The sequence below is a fragment of the Vigna unguiculata genome, chromosome 6, assembly GCF_037176805.1.
Source record: "Vigna unguiculata cultivar grain cowpea cultivar isolate G323 ecotype 2 chromosome 6, ASM3717680v1, whole genome shotgun sequence".
Taxonomy (NCBI): domain Eukaryota; kingdom Viridiplantae; phylum Streptophyta; class Magnoliopsida; order Fabales; family Fabaceae; genus Vigna; species Vigna unguiculata.
This window is the reverse complement of record NC_140797.1, coordinates 20,187,633-20,210,225: the sequence shown is the minus strand read 5'-3', so window position 1 is coordinate 20,210,225 and position 22,593 is coordinate 20,187,633. Positions and strand designations below refer to the sequence as shown.

Sequence of the window (22,593 nt, the reverse complement as noted above, 5' to 3'; positions counted from 1 at the left end):
TCAAAACCGACTACCCAATTTAGAAAATATTGCAGAAACCAGACCTTGCAGGGCGGATGTCATCCTGGGTCGTTGAGTTATCCGAATTTAACATCCGTTACGAACCTTACAACCCCATCAAAGCTCAATGCCTTCTCGACTTTGTCAACAATCTCCAACTCCTGAAGCGGACCAATGGACACTTAATGTTGATGGTTCATCCAACCCGAAGGGAACAGGTGCTGACATCGTACTAGAAGGCCCCAACGACATCCTCATCAAAAAATCCCTACACTTCGCCTTCAAGACCTCTAACAACCAAGCTGAATACGAAGCCATCCTCGCCGGCTTATCCTTGGCCCGCGAGGTTGGTATCAAGTCGCTAACATGCAAAACCGACTCCAGGCTCACTGTAAGCCATCTAAATGACGAGTTCCAAATCAAAGACTCTACCCTCCTACAATATTACCATCTAGTCCGGAAAGTCGTTCAGTCCACCTTCGAACAAGTCTGCATACAACACATTCCCAGATCCGAAAAAGTCAGAGCCGACATATTTTCCAAACTAGTCAGCTCCAAGTTAAAAAGCCGACACCGATCCCTATTATAGCAAACACTGCTCACCCCTTCCATCACAAGTACTTGCCATAACCTAACCCAAGACCAAGCCGACAATTGGACAACCCCTTACATCCAGTACCTCAAAACCGGTAACCCTCCACCTAACGCCGATAGAGTTTGGATAACTAAAGCCGCTAGGTATACGATGATAAACAACGACCTTTACAAACGCGGATACAGCCAGCCACTTCTCAAATGCGTCATGGCAGAACAAGCTCAGTACATAATTAAAGAATTACATGAGGGCATATGCGGCTACCATTCAAGCGCACACCATGACTACCCGAATCCTTCTCGCTGGTTACTTCTAGCTAACCATGGAGGCCGACTGCCAAGACTTCGTTAGGAAATGTATACCGTGCCAAAAGCATGGCAACCTCATTCACCAGAAACAAGAACATCTTCATTCTATACTATCCCTGTGGCCCTTCACAAAGTGGGGAATGGACATCCTCGGCCCCTTCTCCCCCGACAAAGGCCAAGTAAAATTCCTGATAGTAGCCGTCGACTACTTCACCTAGTGGATAGAAGCCAAACCGCTTGCCACCATTACAGCCCAACAAGTACAACAATTCGTTTGGAAGGATATCATATGCTGATATGGCGTCCCACATACAATCATCACCGACAATGGCCGGCAGTTTATAGATAAAGAACTCGTTAAGTTCTACACCGATCTGGGCATCAAACACATAACCAGCTCTGTTGAACACCCACAGACCAACGGATAGGCCGAGGCGGCAAATAAGGTTATACTATTGGAGCTACGCAAGCGGTTAAACAATGCCAAAGGCCGATGGCCAGAAGAACTAGTAGAAGTGTTGTGGGCCTACAGTTGTACCCCTCAATCAAAGAGCCACCAGGAAATATAATGCCAACTTATGCCCAAGATCGTTCGCAAAAGGAGACTTAGTTTGGAGAATGGCCAGCAATGCAAGAAAGAAGAACGGCAAGTTCTCCGCAAATTGGGACGGCCCATACCGAATACGTGAAGACGCTGGGGGAGGAGCATATCGACTAGAGTAGTTGTCTGGGGAAGAAATACGCAATACATGGAATGTATCCCATCTATGTTTTACTTTAGTTAAGAACATGTTTTGTACCAAACACTTCTAACCCTGGGTGTACTCTTTTTCCTCACCTAGTCTTTTTTCCCTAAGGAGGGTTTTGGCCGGGGAGGTTTTAACAAGGCACCCCAGATTTCATGAATAAACAAAGGGTTCCCAACTACACGACTATTCTTCACTTCACTTCTCGCATTCATTTAAGTTCCCACCCTTACCACAAGCAAGCAGCCTGGGTCGAACACCCTTAATTTTATGTTAATTCATTTAAGTTCCCCACCATTAACACAAGTAGGCAGCCTAGGTCGAACGCCCTTAACTTGATGTTAATTCGTTTAAGTTCCCCACCCTTACCATAAGTAAATAAAAAAAATCGTGGGAGTGGGACAACTGCTCAAGCTTAACGTTTGCTGCACTTCGCTAACTCACAAAAGGGGGAATGGACCAACCCACAAGTAACTCATAATTGAACCAAGGTAATCTGCCACTCTGCTTCCCTTAGTTCTACTAACTTTTGTTAATGGACCCTTCATTGAGTCATTTTGACAAACACCTGGACTGCTTTAGACTAAAGGCACAAGCTAGCGTAGCAAGAAGTAACAAAACTTCCTTTTGCTGTTCTGTTCAAGTTGTAAGCTGCGCAACTTTACGATTAAGAATTCCATGGATTAAACAAAGCCACTGGAATCGAAACACCTGCTATTATTGTCATTTTTGCAAATGCTGGTGATAGAACTTTTCTGGTGTTCAACTCTTCGACTTTGCCAAGGAACGAGGTAGACGCTAAAATTGCCAAGGATTAGCGAAGCACACAGCTGCTGAAATCCCCTTCCTTGACCTTTAGAGACGTGCACAAACAAACCACGACAAAACAAAAAAGCGAAGAAATTGAGAACGAAAATCCGAAACGAATTCGAAAGAGAAACAACCGAGCTCTGATTACCAAATGATGAAGGATCGTCTCGGATTTGGAGAGGAATTCATCTAGAACGAAAATGGGTATGAACCCTAAAACGAAAAGGGGGAAAAATGGAGGACGTCGATTGGGGGTTTTTGCGGAACGGAAGGAAATCACGCCACTTGGAGGAGATTCCAAGATAAGTGAGGAAGATCCGCCACTTGAATCGGAGATTCAAAGATAAGGATCGGTGGTTCTGAGGAGAACCTCGAGACTTGAGAGAAAACTCAAATTTTCATAAAACTCAAATCTGCCTACAAATGTGTCTCACAAGGGCTTATATACTATGGGCCGAAACACAAAAAGGCCCAACATAATTTAAGGTCCGAAAAAAGCCCAAACAAAAACATTACAAAATATATATATAAAAGAGTTCCTATTCTACGATCTGAAGCTAATTTGAGATCTCTCTGAAGATCCTGGACATGATTCCATCATCTGTTTTCTAATCCCTTGACGGTCCCGAACCACGCCTCCATCACTTCTTTAGGGAGTGTCTTCCTCATTGCCAAAGGTAAAAGTTGCTCCATCAAAACATGAGAATCATGACTTTCAATCCTCCAAGCTTAAATTGTTTGACATCAACACATCTACTAATGTTACTTGAGTAGCCATCTGGAACAGTGATGTTCTTCAATGTTTTCAGAAATATATGTTTATTTTCTTTTGTCAATGTATATATAGCCGGAAGATATCTGTTATTTGCATCAGGCCAAAGATCAGGTCTAACACCCCAATCTTTTAAGTCATTTCGTGCCTTTAGGTTGTCCTTTGACTTTTTACCTTGGTTCAATAATGTATAGACCACATTATCACATACATTTTTTTTCAATGTGCATAACATCTAGATTGTGGTGCAATAAATTGTTCACCCAATAAGGAAGTTCAAAAAATATACTATTTTTTCTCCATTGTAGAGGGCCATCAATAGAGTGATGACCTTTCCATTGTCTTTTCCCCCGTTCCTCAACTTCTAGTTCTTTCCCAAATACAATATTAAGATTCTGAACTGGTTGTAAGACATTTATTCCTCATATTCTCAAAGGAGGATTTCTAGTTTCCACACTTCCATCAAAACGATTGTGGCATAATCTAAATTTGTGCCCTGCATTTAACCAACGTCGATGATTCATGAAACAAAATTTACCTGGAATCTTCTTAGGAGTTGTGTCAAAATTACACCTAGGGCAAGCCAACCTAGTGTGTTTGTTCCACCCAGATAAGGTTCCAAGACTAGGAAAATCACTAATAGTCCATAATATAGCTGCATGCATATGAAACACTTCTTTCTTATGTGAATCAAAAGTTTCAACCCCAGTGTTCCATAGCTCTTTTAATTCTTCTATTAATGGCCTTAAATATACATCAATATCATTTCCTGGTGCTCTTTTACCAGGAATGATCATGGAAAGAATGAATGAACTTTGCTTCATACACATCCAAGGAGGAAGATTGTAAGGTGTAAGGTATAGAATGAAGATGGGATTTTAGCATAATCAAAAGCATCTGCTAAAAACTCCAGTATCATTGACATTGCCTTGTTAGTCATTCTGCATAGACATTTGATATGGTACAATTTGAGCAAGAAAGAAAGTTTAGAATATTTGTCACATCCTTCATACAAACTCTGTTGTCCCTCATGCATAAACTTCATATATTGAGTAATTTCATCAGGCATCGTGTGGCTTGATTCAGGTCGCATATTCTCATGATTGTCCACATTTTGAGTGTTTACAAAATTCCTGAATGCATCATTAACCATGCCACATATGGGATCATTAGCAAAACCTCTATCCTCATTCGATTGGAAAATTGGAGGTGTTGAAATTGTATGTTGTACATAATTTGTCTCACCATGTAGAAGCCAAAATGTATACCCTTTTGGAAAAGGATGAAGAATTAGGTGTTCATATGTTGCTCCTCGAGTTTGCCATTTTAAGATTGCATTTTCGACATGGACAAATTATCCTAACCTCAACGCTCTTATTAGCAAATGCAAAGTCCAGAAATTTATTCAATCCATCCATGTATTGTTGTGTATTTCGAGGCAAATCAATCCAAGACTTATCCAAATCCATTAAGAATAGTCTGTTTATGAGAACAAAAATATATTTAATAAAGAAAAAAAATGTAACTAATGATATAAGATTAGAAAAAAATATTGATATTCCCACCCACGATCAAAAGGAGAATAAGGAGAATAAGGGTCATTCGGAAATTAATGTATATGCATTGTAAGTTTTACTGTCATTCGGAAATTAATGGATGATGTGAGTATTGTCATCTGGTGTTTATTATTTACTATTTTGATAGATTCAAATTATAATAGTAAATAAATTACAAGTAACCATATTTAAATTCTAATTAATGTTTTAAAAAATTATAAAAAAATGTAATATTTAGATTTTACAATATATTTTTGTCGGTGTTTTATGAAAATTAATATTAGACTCAATACAATTCCTTAATACACCGATCAATATGTTGTAAAAATATAGACTCAATACAATTTATTAATTCATTGAATGTCACAACTTTTTAAAAACTCATTCAATGATTCTTTAACTATTTTATTTAGTGCAATGGTTAGCAAAAACCATGAAACATATCGCTATATGTGTATGATTTTGAAAGAAAAATTACATTACAAAGATTTTTACACTATTTTTTTTTCAAAATAATTCAAGGATAGGCTCCTATATGTTAAATAAAAACTTAAGATTTAGTTACACCTTAAATCCTTTCGATGTAAATTATGTATGACCTTAAAATAAAACAAAATCAAGTTTTCATAAATTTTCGTTTCTAGAATATAAATTTGGAATATGAAGAAGTTATCAGACTAATGAAATGAACAAAGTTCTAATTTTAAATATGAAAAGTCTAATGAAAAATATGAAATATGAAATCGAATTTATTTAATTTTAAAACATAATTTCATAATCATAAACAATATTAAAACCAGTGTGTTAACAAAACTGAATAAAAACTAAAAATATTTTGTGAAGATGCATAAACAATATATTTGTAAAGATTTTTTAAATACATGCTTATATAGGTTTTAATAATAATAATTTGTTTATTTAATCACTAAGACCATCTTATATTAAAAAAATGAAAACAGGTTTACTTCAAAACTTAAAATAAAAGGATTTGATAAAAGATTTATTTACCAAATAAATAATTAATTAATAAGTAAATAGTAATAATTTGAAGTAGTGATATTCTTGGAACACACTCTATCCCTCTCTCTCTTCCTTCCTATGTGTCTTGGTTTCAGCCATAACCTACACCTTTTCATGACAAAATTAATTAACCATATACTCTAACCCTTCCATGAAAGGATAAATAAGGAAAAACCAATGCCAATTCAAATAATAATGCACTACATAATTACATATTACATTGAAATTTTGTATGTTTTCAATGCATGGAAACAATGTGCCAACATGTGGTTCTTATTTCCTACTCATCCACGCATTTTTGAATCAAAGATAAGGAAAACATTTCACGCCCCTCCCTCTTTCTTATCTCCATCATATATTCCTATTATACGCAGTAACCACAAAAAAATCTTAAATTTTCATTATTTACTAGCAGGAAAATTTAAAGCACAAGGTTTTAATACCTTTTTAGAAGATATAGTATCTATGGCCTCTTAGATGCTGAACTCTTACAACGCTCCATATATGTACGAGAATTTTATAGTTCATGTACCTGTAAAACAAAATTTACCCATATATCTATTATTTTAAGAAATAAATAAGGTGTAGTGTATATGTTAGGTTACTTACTAGCTTACAAATTATGTAAAAAGAGACACATTTGGGATTTTTTTTTTCCAGTGGTATACAGAGTACAAATCCTTTGGAACTGAGATAATAAAATTATTTTTTTATTAAAAAGGTAAATAGAAAATATAGAATAAAGGAAAGACAAAACAAATTAAATTAATTATAGTGTGAATCTAATTTTCTGATCTAATTTTCCAATACCAACGACAATAGTATACAATTATGAAAATTGATACGAGATCAAGCATGCTAACTGTGAGCTTCCCAATTACGGTGCAGACATGCATTTTTTCTCTTTTTGCAAAATAAATTTTAAATTGCCATTGGTATTGGAAAAAGCTCGGAATAATCTTGCAATATTGTGGTTGTTCAGTGTTTTGGTCTTCTTAGTTATTGCAGTAACATAGTTTCCTGAAGTGAGATGAACGCTTCCTCAAAGGACTTTCATTATATGTCGCATGTATCAAGAACTCGAATTTGATAGACCATAGAAATTGAAGAATATAAAACTGCTAAAAACTTGCATCACTTTGAAAAAAAAAACTCGTTGCACAACAGAGAAGACCAGTGACAGTTGACATAAATCTAGTTAGTATCCATAGATAGGTTAAGCATGTATACTAAATCTTCCCAAACTTAGGTATTATTTCCTTCTCTTCAGGAATAGAATTACGAAAATATATCCAAACTTAAATTTGAACCAATCTAAAACATGTAAACAAAATAAAGAAGGAAAGATTTGGAAGCCAATTAAAATCTTTTACCTCCAATATACTAAAAAACATTAAGTTTAAGATTTTTTTCCATAAAAAACCATAAAACAAATAAGCACACCATTTGTCCTGATGACAAACCAGTAAAATTCATAAAACCTACATTACCTGCAGAAAAGAAACAACACACAGAGGGAAGAGAATATCTTATATGTGGACTTTGCTAGCTATGAGAAGAACTTAAATGCAAGATAAGTTAACAAAAAAGAACAGATTTCAAGAATTATTCCAAATATGCAAACTTTTAATTAAGATTTAGAGACGGATAAGACTATACTCACAGCTCAGTCCCAATCCCTTTCCCAATTGGTACACATCTAGCCCGACAAACAGGAGTTCCACCTTTTGTTCATCAATCTGAACAGCAGGAGGATAACCAATCCACAAAACATTACTTGGTTGACCATTCTCAAGGTAAAACATGTTTTTGTGAAGCCAGTCATCTCCAAAAGAAAGTCTCTGTCCATTTAGTTTTGTCTCTACTTCAATGAATCTCCGATTGTTCATGATGAAAACATAACCCAAAGAAGGGTTTTTGTAATTTTTGGAGTTGGCTTCCAAACTGCTCTCTAAAAGCTCTATCATCATGTAAATACACACAAGTGAAATCATTGTATTTAAACCTAGTCCTAGATTATTCTCCTTACTTCAGTCTAGAGATTTAATGTAGTACATCACATCAAGCTTATTACCATTTTTGGACTTAGCGTCCAAACTACTCGCTAACAGAATTCTCACTTTGGCTATGTACACAGATGATGTAATATTTCCCTCCTTTAAATCTTGGCTAAGTTTACTAATTTCCCTATTTCTGTAAACCAAATAAATACAGTACACTTCAAGGGTAATAGAATGAATCCCACCACTGAGTGATACATCTTCCAAAGCCTCGTAAATGGACAATCTCTGCCTTATCATCTGCACTACAATATTTGTAAATGTACATGTCCATAACACTAACAAGATGGATAAGCCTTACAAGCTGAAACTGAACAAGTTCGCTGACATGACCAACCATGAATTTTGGAGTACCTATGCAGGCTCAAAGGTTAATCACTATAGAATGTTCTGAGGCACGCCACATGGTAACGACACCTTCATGTACGAGAATGTTGGTAGTGTTCCTGCTTCGGTGGATTAAAGGAAGAAAGGTGTTGTCACTGATGTGAAAGATCAGGGCAAATGTGGTAAGCTTAATGATCACTACTCACAAATCATACAACTCAGTATTACAAGGAGTGTTTACCGGTGATTGTAGCACGGATCTAAACCATGGTGTAGCGATTGTGGGGTATGGAACAACGGTTGATGGGACTAATTACTGGATAGTGAGAAACTCTTGGGGAGCAGAATGGGGAGAACATGGTTACACCAGAATGCAAAGGAACATATCTAAAAAGGAAGGACTTTGTGGCATAGCCATGATGCCTTCACACCTAATCAAAAATTCCTCTGATAATCCAACAAGATCTTTCTCATCTCCCAAAGATGAACTTTGAAAAAGCCTCTCACAAAATCAAACTCTCATATGCCTTAGTTGTTACTTTTTAACTTTTATCTAAGATTGTATGCCAATGTATCCATCAATATATTATACATCAAACAGAAATAAATGTTTTAATTTGATTTGAGTTCCTAGCAGTTTCTCATGTACACCCTCTCTTATTGCCAAGAGTTGAATGCAAAGATATAGCTTTGAAATATTCCTTGGTACCGTAAATGTTTTCTGGAGGGGGACTACCAGCACCACCCTCTTGAGGTGAAACTACTTGAGAAGAATTGTGCCTTGTTCCTCTGGAAGGCCAAACCATATCAATTATTGGGTGTGAAGTAGCCATAACTGTTTGGGTTGAATCCACTTGAGTAACACTATGACTGGTTCCTTGTGGTTGTGAATGCAAACCAATTTCAATCACTACATTATCTTAGTGTTGAAGTTCGTAATACCTACTTCTTGTTTGACGAATCCAAATTGGAACGAAGAAGGATGAGGGAATAATTAAAAGCTCCTCCAACAATGACTAACCATAGTTTTATTTTCATGAGTTGTACAGTCAGAAGTCCACAAAAAAAGTACAGAAGATCAACCTCAAATCCTAAATGACTCAGCCTAGACAAGCCTAGAGACATGATAACAAATGCAACACTCAAACCAAGACTATATACATCTGGTTTCTCTTTCACATATTTATCAAGGAAAAAGGAGTATTGGTGACCAGCAAAGTAGAAAACGTTGTGAGCTTCCAAACAGCGAGAATTGGAGTACTCCCATTTCTTTGCAAACAAGGTGGAAAGAGAGATTAATAAACTGAAAAGCATGTAAAGAAAGATCTTCCACCAGCTCCAATTTCCAATTAAATGATTGAAAAAGGAGTTGAAGGCATAACAGACAAGTCCAACAATAGAGGAAGAAAAACACACAAATCTCCATACCTTTGGCTGATGTAGCAAACTCTGAATTTTGATAAGCATGAGCACTGTGTTGTTTCTTAAGCACGGTTTGCTTTCAGGAACAAAGATGTCGACCACTGTTAGAGATGCAAAGCTAGTGAACGAGCAATGGAGACACACTTTAGATTTCAGAAAACGCGGCACCTATAATTGAATCTCTGTACAAAAACAAGCATCAAGGATTTCAAAGTTAGAATTTAACCACAAAACGAAAAAATTTGAAAACCTAAAGAAAAGAAAGGGAACATCATTACCGTTTGGAAGCAAGGTGAAATTCGAACGAAATCGCGAGCAAATCGTTCGGAAGCAAGGAACCAACTACAAAGATTGAGATTGAGAGTGAGATTGAGGAAAACGTAGCGAGCTGAAGTTTGAGGAAAGTGGATTTCGAACGTACGAACAAAGTGAATCAGGTGAGTTTTTCGAACGTTGGTATAGTGTGTCTGTGTCCCTTTTTTCGAACGTACGAAGTGATAAAAAGGTTTTTAAAAAAATATATAAAAAGGATATGGAAAAAAAATGTGGAGGGAATTTTTCCTGGGGTTTATCATAAAACCTCTAGTATTTATCAAAGGTTTAGAAAACCTTCACTATGTGTAAAAATTACCGGAGGTTTTATAACCTCCGTTAATAAATCTCCATTAAAATAAATCTTTTTTGTAGTGTTCATAATTAAGCTGAAAAATAAATTGCGGACATAATTGAAATCTTGATATCACCCTCAAACCAAGACATAACAGAGATGATTGAAAAATAGAGGAATTTCCCTCTTGCTTTCCCTCTCTCTCCCTCAAGGTTGATTGGAGGGAGAGGATGACATCAAGTGAATTATCGTGTGAAGTTTGTGTGGTTAACTTTAAGTGGATTAAAGGTGAAAGTGGAAGGATTTAGAGTAAAGTTTGTTAAAGTTTGTGAGTGATTTGATAGATGTGATAAATTAAAAATTATATTTAAATGAGGGAAAAACAAGATTACCAAATTGTACTTTATTTTAAAAAAAATAAAATATTATCATTATATAATAAGTTTGATTTTCGTAGAAAAAAATATTAAAATGTATAAAGCGAAATAAAATATTTTATCAAACAAATATTTAGAAAATAATGTAATAAAAAATTTTATAATGAATAATTACTTTTTAAACCTTATTTTAGAACAATTTTAAAATTTTTGTCATTATTAATTTTTTTAAAAATAATTTTAAAAGTCGTATTTTTACATCATTTTCATAATTAAGTTGAAAAATAAATTGTGGACATAATTGTAATTTTTATATCACCCTCAAACCATGACATAACATAGATGATTTAAAAATAGAAGATTTAAAAATAACAGAGTGTGAAGTTTGTGTTGTTCACTTTAAGTTGAAGTTTGTCAATGATTTGATGGATTTGATAGATTAAAAATTATATTTAAATCATAAAAAAACAAGATTACCAAATTGTACTTTATCTTAAAAATAATTAAAAATTATCATTATATAAGTTTGATTTATCGTAGAAAAAATATGAAAATGTATAAATGAAAGTAACATATTTTAATAAAAAATATTTAAAAGATAATGTAATAAAAAATAGAAGAATTTCCCTCTTCCTTCCCCTTTTTCTCCCTCAAGGTTGATTGGAGGGAGAGGGAGATGATCAACTCAAGTGGAAAATAGAGGAATTTTCCTCTTCGTTCTCCCCTATCTCGCTCATCGTTGATTGGAGGGAGAGAGATAAAATGAATTCAAGTGGATAGTGTGAAGCTTATCTTGTTCACTTTAAGGGGATTAAAGGTGAAAGTGAGTGGATTTAGAGTAAAGTTTGTTGATGTTTGTGAGTGATTTGATGGATGTGATAGATTAAAAAATATATTTAAATCATAAAAAAACAAGATTACCAAATTGTACTTTACTTTTAAAATATTTAAAAATTATCTTTATTATAAGTTCGATTAATCGTAGAAAAAATATAAAAATTATCAATGAAAGTAACATATTTTAATAAAAAATATTTAAAAGATAATATAATAAAAAATTTTATAATTAAAAATAACTTTTTAAACCTCATTTTATAACAATTTTAAAATTTTCGTGATTAATTAATTTTGTAAAAATAATTTGAAAAGTCATATTTTTACATCATTTTCATAATTAAGCTGAAAAATAAATTACGGACATAATTGTAGTCTTGATATCATTCTCAAACCAAGATATAACAGGGATGATTTAAAAATAGAAGAATTTCCCTCTTCCTTCCCCTCTTTCTCCCTCAAGGTTGACTGGATGGAGAGGGAGAAGATGACATCAAATGGATTAGAGTGTGAAGTTTATCTTGTTCACTTTAAGGGGATTAAAGGTGAAAGTGAGTGGATTTAGAGTAAAGTTTGTTGATGTTTGTGTGTGATTTGATAGATGTGATAGATTAAAAATTATATTTAAATCTTAAAAATAATTAAAAATAATCATTATATAAGTTTGATTTGTAAGGCCCACTTACTTTACTACCTTTATTTTTAAGGACTGCCCCAAATAAGTTGGGCCTAAGGCTAGCCCATAAGGAACCAAAGCCCCTAAACCAGCTGAAACACTTTCATTCTTCTCACTTTCAGAAAAATAGCCTCCTTTCTTTAGAACAGTAACGTTCCTCTGCTAGGGTTTGGGGTTCATCCAAGTTCATCTGAGTTCAACCCATTTCTTTCACTCACGTAAGTTACTTTTGATGCATACTCTTCTCTTTTAGTTTAATCTTCGTGCTTGCCGTTAGGGTTCCTCGTAATAATCTCGTGCTTCCTCTGTATTGAGATTTTCAGCTCTTAAATATGCTCTTGGAGTTGTCTTGCTCATTCGCTTAAGGGTCGGGGTCGTTTTGACTAGCTCTTTCCAGGTAAGGGAAGCTAGGGTTTATGTTTTTAAATTTGTTTTCCGATTTTTGGTCTGGTATGGTTGTGATGCTTGAATGAGGTTGTTGGTCGAATAAAAATGTATGGTGTGCAAGTATGTTTGATTGATGTGGCGCTACTCTTTTTCTGCACTGCACACTTTTCGTAAAATGCAGCTTTCTACTTCGTTAACCGTTGGATTGAGCTGATATTTTAACAGCTGCTCCTTAACACATACTTCTTGACTTTGACCGGTCGGATCTTTAATTGGATCTCTGTAGTGAGAGCAGTTTTTTATCGCAAGGTCACTGAATTTGTGTTGTTGACAGCACTGCACACTTTTCGTAAAATGAAAGATACTACTTCATTAACCGTTGGATCGAGCTGATAATTTAACAGCTGATTCTTAACACATAGATTTTGACTTTGACCGGTCCGATCTTGAATCTGAGCTCTGTAGTGAGAGTAGTTTTTATCGCAAGATTGATGTAGTTTGGTTGTTTCTCTGATCTTGAATGGTTATTACTGGCTTGAATCTAATTGTTATATTAAAAGCATGTGATAAATGATTATGCATGAGTGATGTGATTCATGGATTTTGGATGATGGGTTTGGTATGAACTTGGCATGTGATTTAAATGAGATGGTTGGTATCAAGAAGACATGGTATTGATATGAAATACAAATATATATTCATTGTTTGGAAATGATGAGTTGGTATGGATTCGACATTTGGTTATGAATGAGAATGGGTTGTAAAGGTTGGCATGAGATACTATGTATGGTAAACATTACTTGATTGATTGAACATGATTGGTCTGTGGTCAGTGCATAATTCCTTGAAATCTCTAGGTGGGATTTCAGGGTCGTGCTTTAGTGGTCGGGATGTAATTCCATGACCCATGTTAGTGGGTGTCCATGGTGGTGCCCCATCTATATAATTTGGTAAGGATTCAAGGTAAGGATTGCATCCTGACACTCTAAGGAGTTAGTTAGTCTCACTTAGAGCGGACTGACTCCTGTGGTGAGAGTAGCAGAAGGCCTGAAATTCATTAAGGGCTAACCTTGTGTGTGAGGGAATTGATTCATTGTAACACTTGTAACACTTGTAACACATAGCTCGGGGGTGAGCAGAGGTATCCACCACAAGTGTGAGCATCCGCTGAATCCGACTAGATTATATGTATCCGGATGAGTCGAGTCGAGTCTTAGTGTACTGATTGGGAGGTCATAACATGCTTGGATGATGTATGTATATTGGACTGTGAAAGTATACCTGATTCCATGATAAAATCTTTTTGGTTCTAGCTTACCCTTTTGCTTGTTTGATTGCCTTGTATGTTGTTCTTCTACTGTTGCGATGATCATCAATTTATTGATGGGAGCAGATGCGAGAGGTACTCGAGGTCAACAGAGAAGGGATGGTTCCGTTGCACAGTCTACTCGTGCAGGACTTAATGTCTCTTTGGGCTTTTCTTTAGGGCGAAGGCCCGTGTATTGTATTGCCCCTAAGGCTTTATTTCGAATATTGGTTATCTCTTACTCCTTTTGGGTTGTAGGCATTGTAGTGAGCTTTAGTATTTGCTTTTAAGTACCTTGGATAACTTTAAGGAGTGTCTTTATACTATGCAACTTAGCTCTTTATATTATTCGGTGTAAGATTTCATTTAATTATGTTATTATTTAAATGAGTTGTTACATGATTTATCGTAGAAGCTTATCTGTGAGTGATTTGATGAGATGTTACATGATTTACATGATTGGAGGGAGAGAGATAGAATGAATTCAAGTGGGTTAGAGTGTGAAGCTTATCTAGTTCACTTTAAGGGGATTAAAGGTGAAAGTGAGTGGATTTAGAGTAAAGTTTGTTTATGTTTGTGAGTGATTTGATGGATGTGATAGATTAAAAATTATATTTAAATCATAAAAAAACAAGATTACCAAATTGTACTTTATTTTTAAAATATTTAAAAATTATCTTTATATAAGTTCAATTTATCATAGAAAAAATATGAAATTGTATCAATGAAAGTAACATATTTTAATAAAAAAATATTTAAAAGATAATATAATAAAAAAATGTATAATTAAAAATTACTTTTTAAACCTTATTTTATAACAACTTTCAAATTTTCGTTATTTTTACATCGTTTTCAAAATTATGCTAAAAAATAAATTGCAGATATAATTGTGATCTTGATAGTACTCTCAAACCATTGCATAACATACATGATTGAAAAATAGAGGAATTCCCCTCTTCCTTCTCCTCTCTCTCCCTCATCGTTGATTGGAGGTGGATGGATAGGATAAATTCAAGTGGATTAGAGTGTGAAGCTTCTCTTGTTCACTTTAAGGGGATTAAAGGTGAAAGTGAGTGGATTTAGAGTAAAGTTTGTTGAAGTTTGTGAGTGATTTTATGGATGTGATAGATTAAAAATTATATTTAAATCATAAAAAAACAAGATTACCAAATTGTACTTTATTTTAAAAATAATTAAAAATTATCATTATATAAGTTTCATTTATCATAGAAATAATATGAAAATGTATAAATAAAAGTAACATATTTTAATAAAAAAAATATTTAAAAGATAATGTAATAAAAAAATTTATAATTAAAAATTACTTTTTAAACCTTATTTTATAACAATTTTCAAATTTTTCTTATTAATTATTTTTGTCAAAATAATTTGAAAAGTCATAGTTTTACATCATTTTCAAAATTAAGCTGAAAAATAAATTGCGGACATAATTGTAATCTTAATATCACCCTCAAACCATTGCATAACAGACATGATTGAAAAATAGAGGAATTTTCCTCTTCGATATCCACTCTCTCGCTCATCGTTGATTGGAGGGAGAAAGATAGAATGAATTCAAGTGGATTAGAGTGTGAAGCTTATCTTGCTCACTTTAAAGCGATTAAAGGTGAAAGTGAGTGGATTTAGAGTAAAGTTTGTTGATGTTTGTGAGTGATTTGATGGATGTGATAGATAAAAAATTATATTTAAATCATAAAAAAATAAGATTACCAAATTGTAGTTTATTTTAAAAATAAATAAAAATTATCTTTATCTAAGTTCGATTTAGTGTAGAAAAAATATGAAAATGTATAAATGAAAGAAACATATTTTTATAAAAAAAATATTTAAAAGATAATATAATTAAAATTTTATAATTCAAAATTACTTTTTAAACCTTATTTTATAACAATTTTCAAATTTTCGTTATTTTTACATAGTTTTCATAATTATGCTAAAAAATAAATTGCGGAAATAATTGTAATCTTGATTTGACCCTCAAACCATTGCATAAAAGACATGATTGAAAAAAAGAGGAATTTCCCTCTTCCTTCCCCTCTCTCCATCACCGTTGATTAGAGGGAGTGAGATAGGATGATTTCAAGTGGATTAGAGAGTGAAGCTTATCTTGTTCACTTTAAGGGGATTAAAGGTGAAAGTGAGTGGATTTAGAGTAAAGTTTGTTGAAGTTTGTGAGTGATTTTATGGATGTGATAGATTAAAAATTATATTTAAATGATAAAAAAACAAGATTACCAAATTGTACTTTGTTTTAAATAAATTAAAAATTATCTTTATATAAGGTTGATTTATCATAGAAAAAATATGAAAATGTATAAATGAAAGTAACATATTTTAATAAAAAATATTTAAAAGAGAATGTAATAAAAAAATTTATAATTAAAGATTACTCTTTAAACCTTATTTTATAACTATTTTCAAATTTTCGTTATTTTTACATTATTTTCATACTTATGCTAAAAATTTAAATTGCGGACATAATTGTAATCTTGATATCACGCTCAAACCATTGCATAATAGACATGATTGAAAAATAGAGGAATTTCCCTCTTTGTTCCCCTCTCTCGCTCTTCGTTGATTGGAGGGAGAGATATAGAATGAATTCAAGTGTATTAAAGTGTGAAGCTTATCTTGTTCACTTTAAGGGGATTAAAGGTGAAAGTGGGTGGATTTAGAGTAAATTTTGTTGATGTTAGTGAGTGATTTGATGGATGTGATAGATTAAAAATTATATTTAAATCATAAAAAACCTAGATTACCAAATTGTACTTTATTTTAAAAATACTGAAAAATTATCTTTATATAAGTTCGATTTATCTTACAAAAAATATGAACATGTATAAATAAAACTAACATATTTTAATAAAAAATAGATGAATTTAAAAATAGAGATGATTTAAAAATAGATGAATTTCCCTCTTCCTTCCCCTCTTTCTCCCTCAAGGTTGATTCAAGGGAGGGGAAGAGGATGACATCAAGTATATTACAGTGTGAAGGTTGTGTTGTTCACTTTAAAGGGATTAAAGGTGAAAGTGAGTGGATTTAGAGTAAAGTTTATTGAAGTCCGTGAGGGATTCGATGGATGTGATAAATTAAAAATTATATTTAAATCAAGAAAAAACAAGGTTACCAAATTTTCCTTTATTTTAAATATGATTAAAATTCTCATTATAAAATTCTGATTTGTTGTAGAAAAAAATTTAATATGTATAAATGAAAATAAAATAATGTATTAAAAAAATATTTATAAGATAATGTATTAAGAAATTTTATAATTAATAATTACTTTTTTAGCCTTCTTTTATAACAATTTTAAAATTTTCGTTATTAATTATTTTTGTAAAAATAATTTCAAAAGCAATATTTTTACATCATTATCATAATTAAGTTGAAAAATAAATAAAGGACATAATTTTAATCTTGATATCACCCTCAAATCGTTGCATAACAGAGATGATTGCAAAATAGAGGAATTTTCATCTTCCTTCACCTCTCTCTCTGTCCAAGTTGATGGGAAGGAGAGGGAGATGATGAATTCAAGTGGATTAGAGTGTGAAGCCTGTCTTTTTCACTTTAAGGGGATTAAAGGTGAAAGAGGTTGGATTTAGAGTAAAGTTTGTTAAGGTTTGTGAGTGATTTGATGGATCTGATAGATTAGAAATTATATTTAAATCAAGGAAAAACAAGATTACCAAATTGTGCTTTATTTTAAATATGATTAGAAGTTATCATTATATAATTTGATTTGTTGTAGAAAAAATATTAATATGCACAAATGAAAATAACATATTTAATTGAAATAATATTTATAAAATAATGTAATAAAAAAAATTTATAAATTAATAATTACTTTTTTAAATTTTATTTTATGACAATTTTAAAATTTTCGTTATGAATTATTATTGTAAAAATAATTTCAAAAGCCAAATTTTTATATCATTTTCATAATTAAGCTTAAATATGAATTGCGGATATAATTGTAATCTTGATATCACCCTCAAATCATTGCATAACAGATATGACTCAAAAATCGAGGAATTTTCATCTTGCTTCCCATCACTCACTACCGATGTTCATTAGAGGGAGAGGGGATGATGAATTCAAGTGGATTAGAGTGTGAAGTTTGTGTTGTTACTTTAATTAGATTAAAGGTCAAAGAGGGTTGATTTAGAGTAAAGTTTGTGAAAGTTTGTGAGTGATTTGATGGATGTGATATGTTAAAAGGAAAAACAAGATTACCTAATTGTCCTTTATTTTAAAAATTATTAAAAATTATCATTATATAAGTTTGATTTGTGTAGAAAAATTATTAATATGTATAAATGAATATAAAATAGTTTATTACAAAAATATTTATAAAATAATGTAATAAAGAATATTATAATTAATAATTACTTTTTAATCCTTATTTTATAACAATTTTGAAATTTTCGTTATTAATTATTTTTATAAAAATAATTTCAACAGCCATATTTTTTCATGATTTTTATAATTAAGCTGAAAAATAAGTTGCGGACATAATTGTAATCTTGATATCACCTTCAAACCCTTGCATAACAGATATGATTGCAAAATAGAGGAATTTTCACCTTCCTTCACCTCTCTCTCTGTCAAAGTTGATGGGAAGGAGAGGGAGATGATGAATTTAAGTGGATTAGAGTGTGAAGCTTGTCTTTTTCACTTTAAGGGGATTAAAGGTAAAAGAGACTGGATTTAGAATAAAGTTTGATAAAGTTTGTGAGTGATTTGATGGATGTGATAGATTAGAAATTATATTTAAATCAAGGAAAAACAAGAATACCAAATTGTCCTTTATTTTAAATATGATTAGAAATTATCATTATATAATTCGATTTATTGTAGAAAATAACATATTACATTAAAACAATATTTATAAAATAATTTGATAAAAAATTTTAAAATTAATAATTACTTTTTAAATCTTATTTTATAACAATTTTAAAATTTTCGTTATGAATTATTATTGTAAAAATAATTTCAAAACCCAAATTTTTATATCATTTTCATAATTAAGATGAAAAATAATTGCGGATATAATTGTAATCTTGATATCACCCTCAAATCATTGCATAATAGATATGGCTCAAAAATCGAGGAATTTCCATCTTCCTTCCCATCACTCACTGCCGAGGTTCATTGGAGGGAGAGAGGATGATGAATTCAAGTGGATTAGAGTGTGAAGTTTGTGTTGTTACTTTAAGCGGATTATAGGTGAAAGATGGTGGATTTAGAGTAAAGTTTGTCAAGGTTTGTGTGTGATTTGATGGATCTGATAGATTAGAAATTATATTTAAATCAAGGAAAAACAAGATTACCAATTTGTCCTTTATTTTAAATATGTTAGAAGTTATCATTATATAATTTGATTTGTTGTAGAAAAAATATTAATATGCACAACTGAAAATAACATATTTCATTAAAACAATATTTATAAAATAATATAATAAAAAAAAATTGAAATTAATAATTACTTTTTAACTTTTATTTTATAACAATTTTAAAATTTTCGTTATGAATTATTATTGTGAAAATAATTTCAAAAGCCAAATTTTTATATCATTTTCATAATTAAGCTTAAAAATGAATTGCGGATATAATTGTAATCTTGATATCACCCTCAAATCATTGCATAACAGATATAACTCTAAACATCGAGGAGTTTTCATCTAGATGATGAATTCAAGTCAATTAGAGTGTGAAGTTTGTGTTGTTACTTTAACTGGATCAAAGGTGAAAGAGGGTGGATTTAGAGTAAAGTTTGTTAAGGTTTGTGAGTGATTTGATGGATCTGATAGATTAGAAATTATATTTAAATCAAGGAAAAAGAAGATTACCAAATTGTCCTTTATTTTAAATATGATTAGAAATTATCATTATATAATTTGATATGTTGTAGAAAAAATATTAATATGCACAAATGAAAATAACATATTTCATTAAAACAATATTTACAAAATAATGTAATAAAAATTTAAAATTAATAATTACTTTTTAAATCTTATTTTATAACAATTTTAAAATTTTCGTTATGAATTATTATCGTAAAAATAATTTCAAAAGCCAAATTTTTATATCATTTTCATAATTAAGCTTAAAAATGAATTGCGGATATAATTGTAATCTTGATATCACCCTCAAATCATTGCATAACAGATATAACTCTAAACATCGAGGAGTTTTCATCTAGATGATGAATTCAAGTCAATTAGAGTGTGAAGTTTGTGTTGTTACTTTAACTGGATCAAAGGTGAAAGATGGTGGATTTAGAGTAAAGTTTGTCAAGGTTTGTGTGTGATTTGATGGATCTGATATATTAGAAATTATATTTAAATCAAGGAAAAACAAGATTACCAATTTGTCCTTTATTTTAAATATGTTAGAAGTTATCATTATATAATTTGATATGTTGTAGACAAAATATTAATATGCACAAATGAAAATAACATATTTCATTAAAACAATATTTATAAAATAATGTAATAAAAATTTAAAATTAATAATTACTTTTTAAATCTTAATTTATAACAATTTTAAAATTTTCGTTATGAATTATTATCGTAAAAATAATTTCAAAAGCCAAATTTTTATATCATTTTCATAATTAAGCTTAAAAATGAATTGCGGATATAATTGTAATCTTGATATCACCCTCAAATCATTGCATAACAGATATGACTCAAAAATCGAGGAATTTTCATCAAGATGATGAATTCAAGTGGATTAGAGTGTGAGGTTTGTGTTGTTACTTTAACTGGATTAAAGGTGAAAGAGGGTGGATTTAGAGTAAAGTTTGATAAGGTTTGTGAGTGATTTGATGGATATGATAGATTAGAAATTATATTTAAATAGGGGAAAAAGAAGATTACCAAATTGTCCTTTATTTTAAATATAATTAGAAATTATCATTATATAATTTGATATGTTGTAGAAAAAATATTAATATGCACAAATGAAAATAACATATTTAAAACAATATTTATAAAATAATATAATAAAAAAAATTTAAAATTAATAATTACTTTTTAGATCTTATTTTATAACAATTTTAAAATTTTAGTTATGAATTATTATTGTAAAAATAATTTCAAAAGCCAAATTTTTATATCATTTTCATAATTAAAATGAAAAATAAATTGCGGATATAATTGTAATCTTGATATCACCCTCAAATCATTGCATAACAGATATGACTCAAAAATCGAGGAATTTCCATCTTCCTTCCCATCACTCACTGTCGAAGTTGATTAGGGGGAGAGGGATGATGAATTCAAGTGGATTAGAGTGTGAAGTTTGTGTTGTTACCTTAAGTGGATTAAAGGTCAAAGAGGCTGGATTTAGAGTAAGGTTTGTTAAGGTTTGTGAGTCATTTGATGGATATGATAGATTAAAAATTATATTTAAATCAAGGAAAAACAAGATTACCAATTTGTCCTTTATTTTAAATATGGTTAGAAATTATCTTTATATAATTTGATTTAATGTAGAAAAAATATTAATATGCACAAATGAAAATAACATATTTCATTAAAACAATATTTATAAGATAATGTAATAAAAAAAATTTAAAATTAATAATTACTTTTTAGATTTTATTTTATAACAATTTTAAAATTTTCGTTATGAATTATTATTGTAAAAATAATTTCAAAAGCCAAATTTTTATACCATATTCATAATTAAGCTTAAAAATGAATTGCGAATATAATTGTTATCTTGATATCACCCTCAAATCATTGCATAACATATATGACTTAAAAATCGTGAAATTTTCATCTTCCTTCCCATCACTCACTACCGATGTTCATTGGAGGGAGAGGGGATGATGAATTCAAGTGGATGAGAGTTGAAGTTTGTGTTGTTACTTTAACTGGATTAAAGGTTAAAGAGGGTGGATTTAGAGTAAAGTTTGTTAAGCTTTGTGAGTGATTTGATTGATCTCATAGATTCGAAATTATATTTAAATCAAGGAAAAACAAGATTACCAAATTGTTCTTTATTTTAAATATGATTAGAAATTATCATTATATAATTTGATTTGTTGTAGAAAAAATATTAATATGCACAAATAAAAATAACATATTTCATTAAAACAATATTTATAAAATAATGTAATAAAAAATTTTAAAATTAATAATTACTTTTTAAATTTTATTTTATAACAATTTTCAAATTTTCGTTATGAATTATTTTTGTAAAAATAATTTCAAAAGCCAAGTTTTTATATCATTTTCATAATTAAGCTGAAAAATGAATTGCGGATATAATTGTAATCTTGATATCACCCTCAAATCATTGCATAACAGATATGACTCAAAAATCGAGGAATTTCCATCTTCTTTCCCATCACTCACTGCCGAGGTTGATTGGAGGGAGAGGGGATGATGAATTCAAGTGGATTAGAGTGTGAAGTTTGTGTTGTTACTTTAAGTGGATTAAAGGTGAAAGAGGGAGGATTTAGAGTAAAGTTTGTTAAAGTTTCTGAGTGATTTGATGGATGTGATAGATTAGAAATTAAATTTAAATCAAGGAAAAACAAGATTACCAAATTGTTTTTTATTTTAAATATGATTAGAAATTATCATTATAAAATTGGATTTGTTGTATAAAAAATATTAATATGCACAAATAAAAATAACATATTTTATTAAAACAATATTTATAAAATAATGTAATAAAAAATTTTAAAATTAAAAATTACTTTTTAAATTTTATTTTATAACAATTTTAAAATTTTCGCTATAAATTATT

General features: G+C 30.9%; 1 protein-coding gene and 1 pseudogene across 1 annotated transcript; one reads left to right on the top strand and one right to left on the bottom strand.

The window, feature by feature from the left end:
- The first annotated feature begins 127 nt into the window (after positions 1–127).
- On the top strand, positions 128–946 carry LOC146885646 (uncharacterized). Its single transcript, XM_085675029.1, has 2 exons — positions 128–487; positions 590–946. Exons 1-2 carry the CDS (start codon positions 128–130, stop codon positions 944–946), a joined length of 717 nt encoding a protein of 238 aa, XP_085531155.1.
- A 6,498-nt stretch (positions 947–7,444) lies between these two features.
- LOC146885645 (uncharacterized) lies at positions 7,445–9,661 on the bottom strand (annotated as a pseudogene).
- Between the last annotated feature and the right edge of the window lie 12,932 nt (positions 9,662–22,593).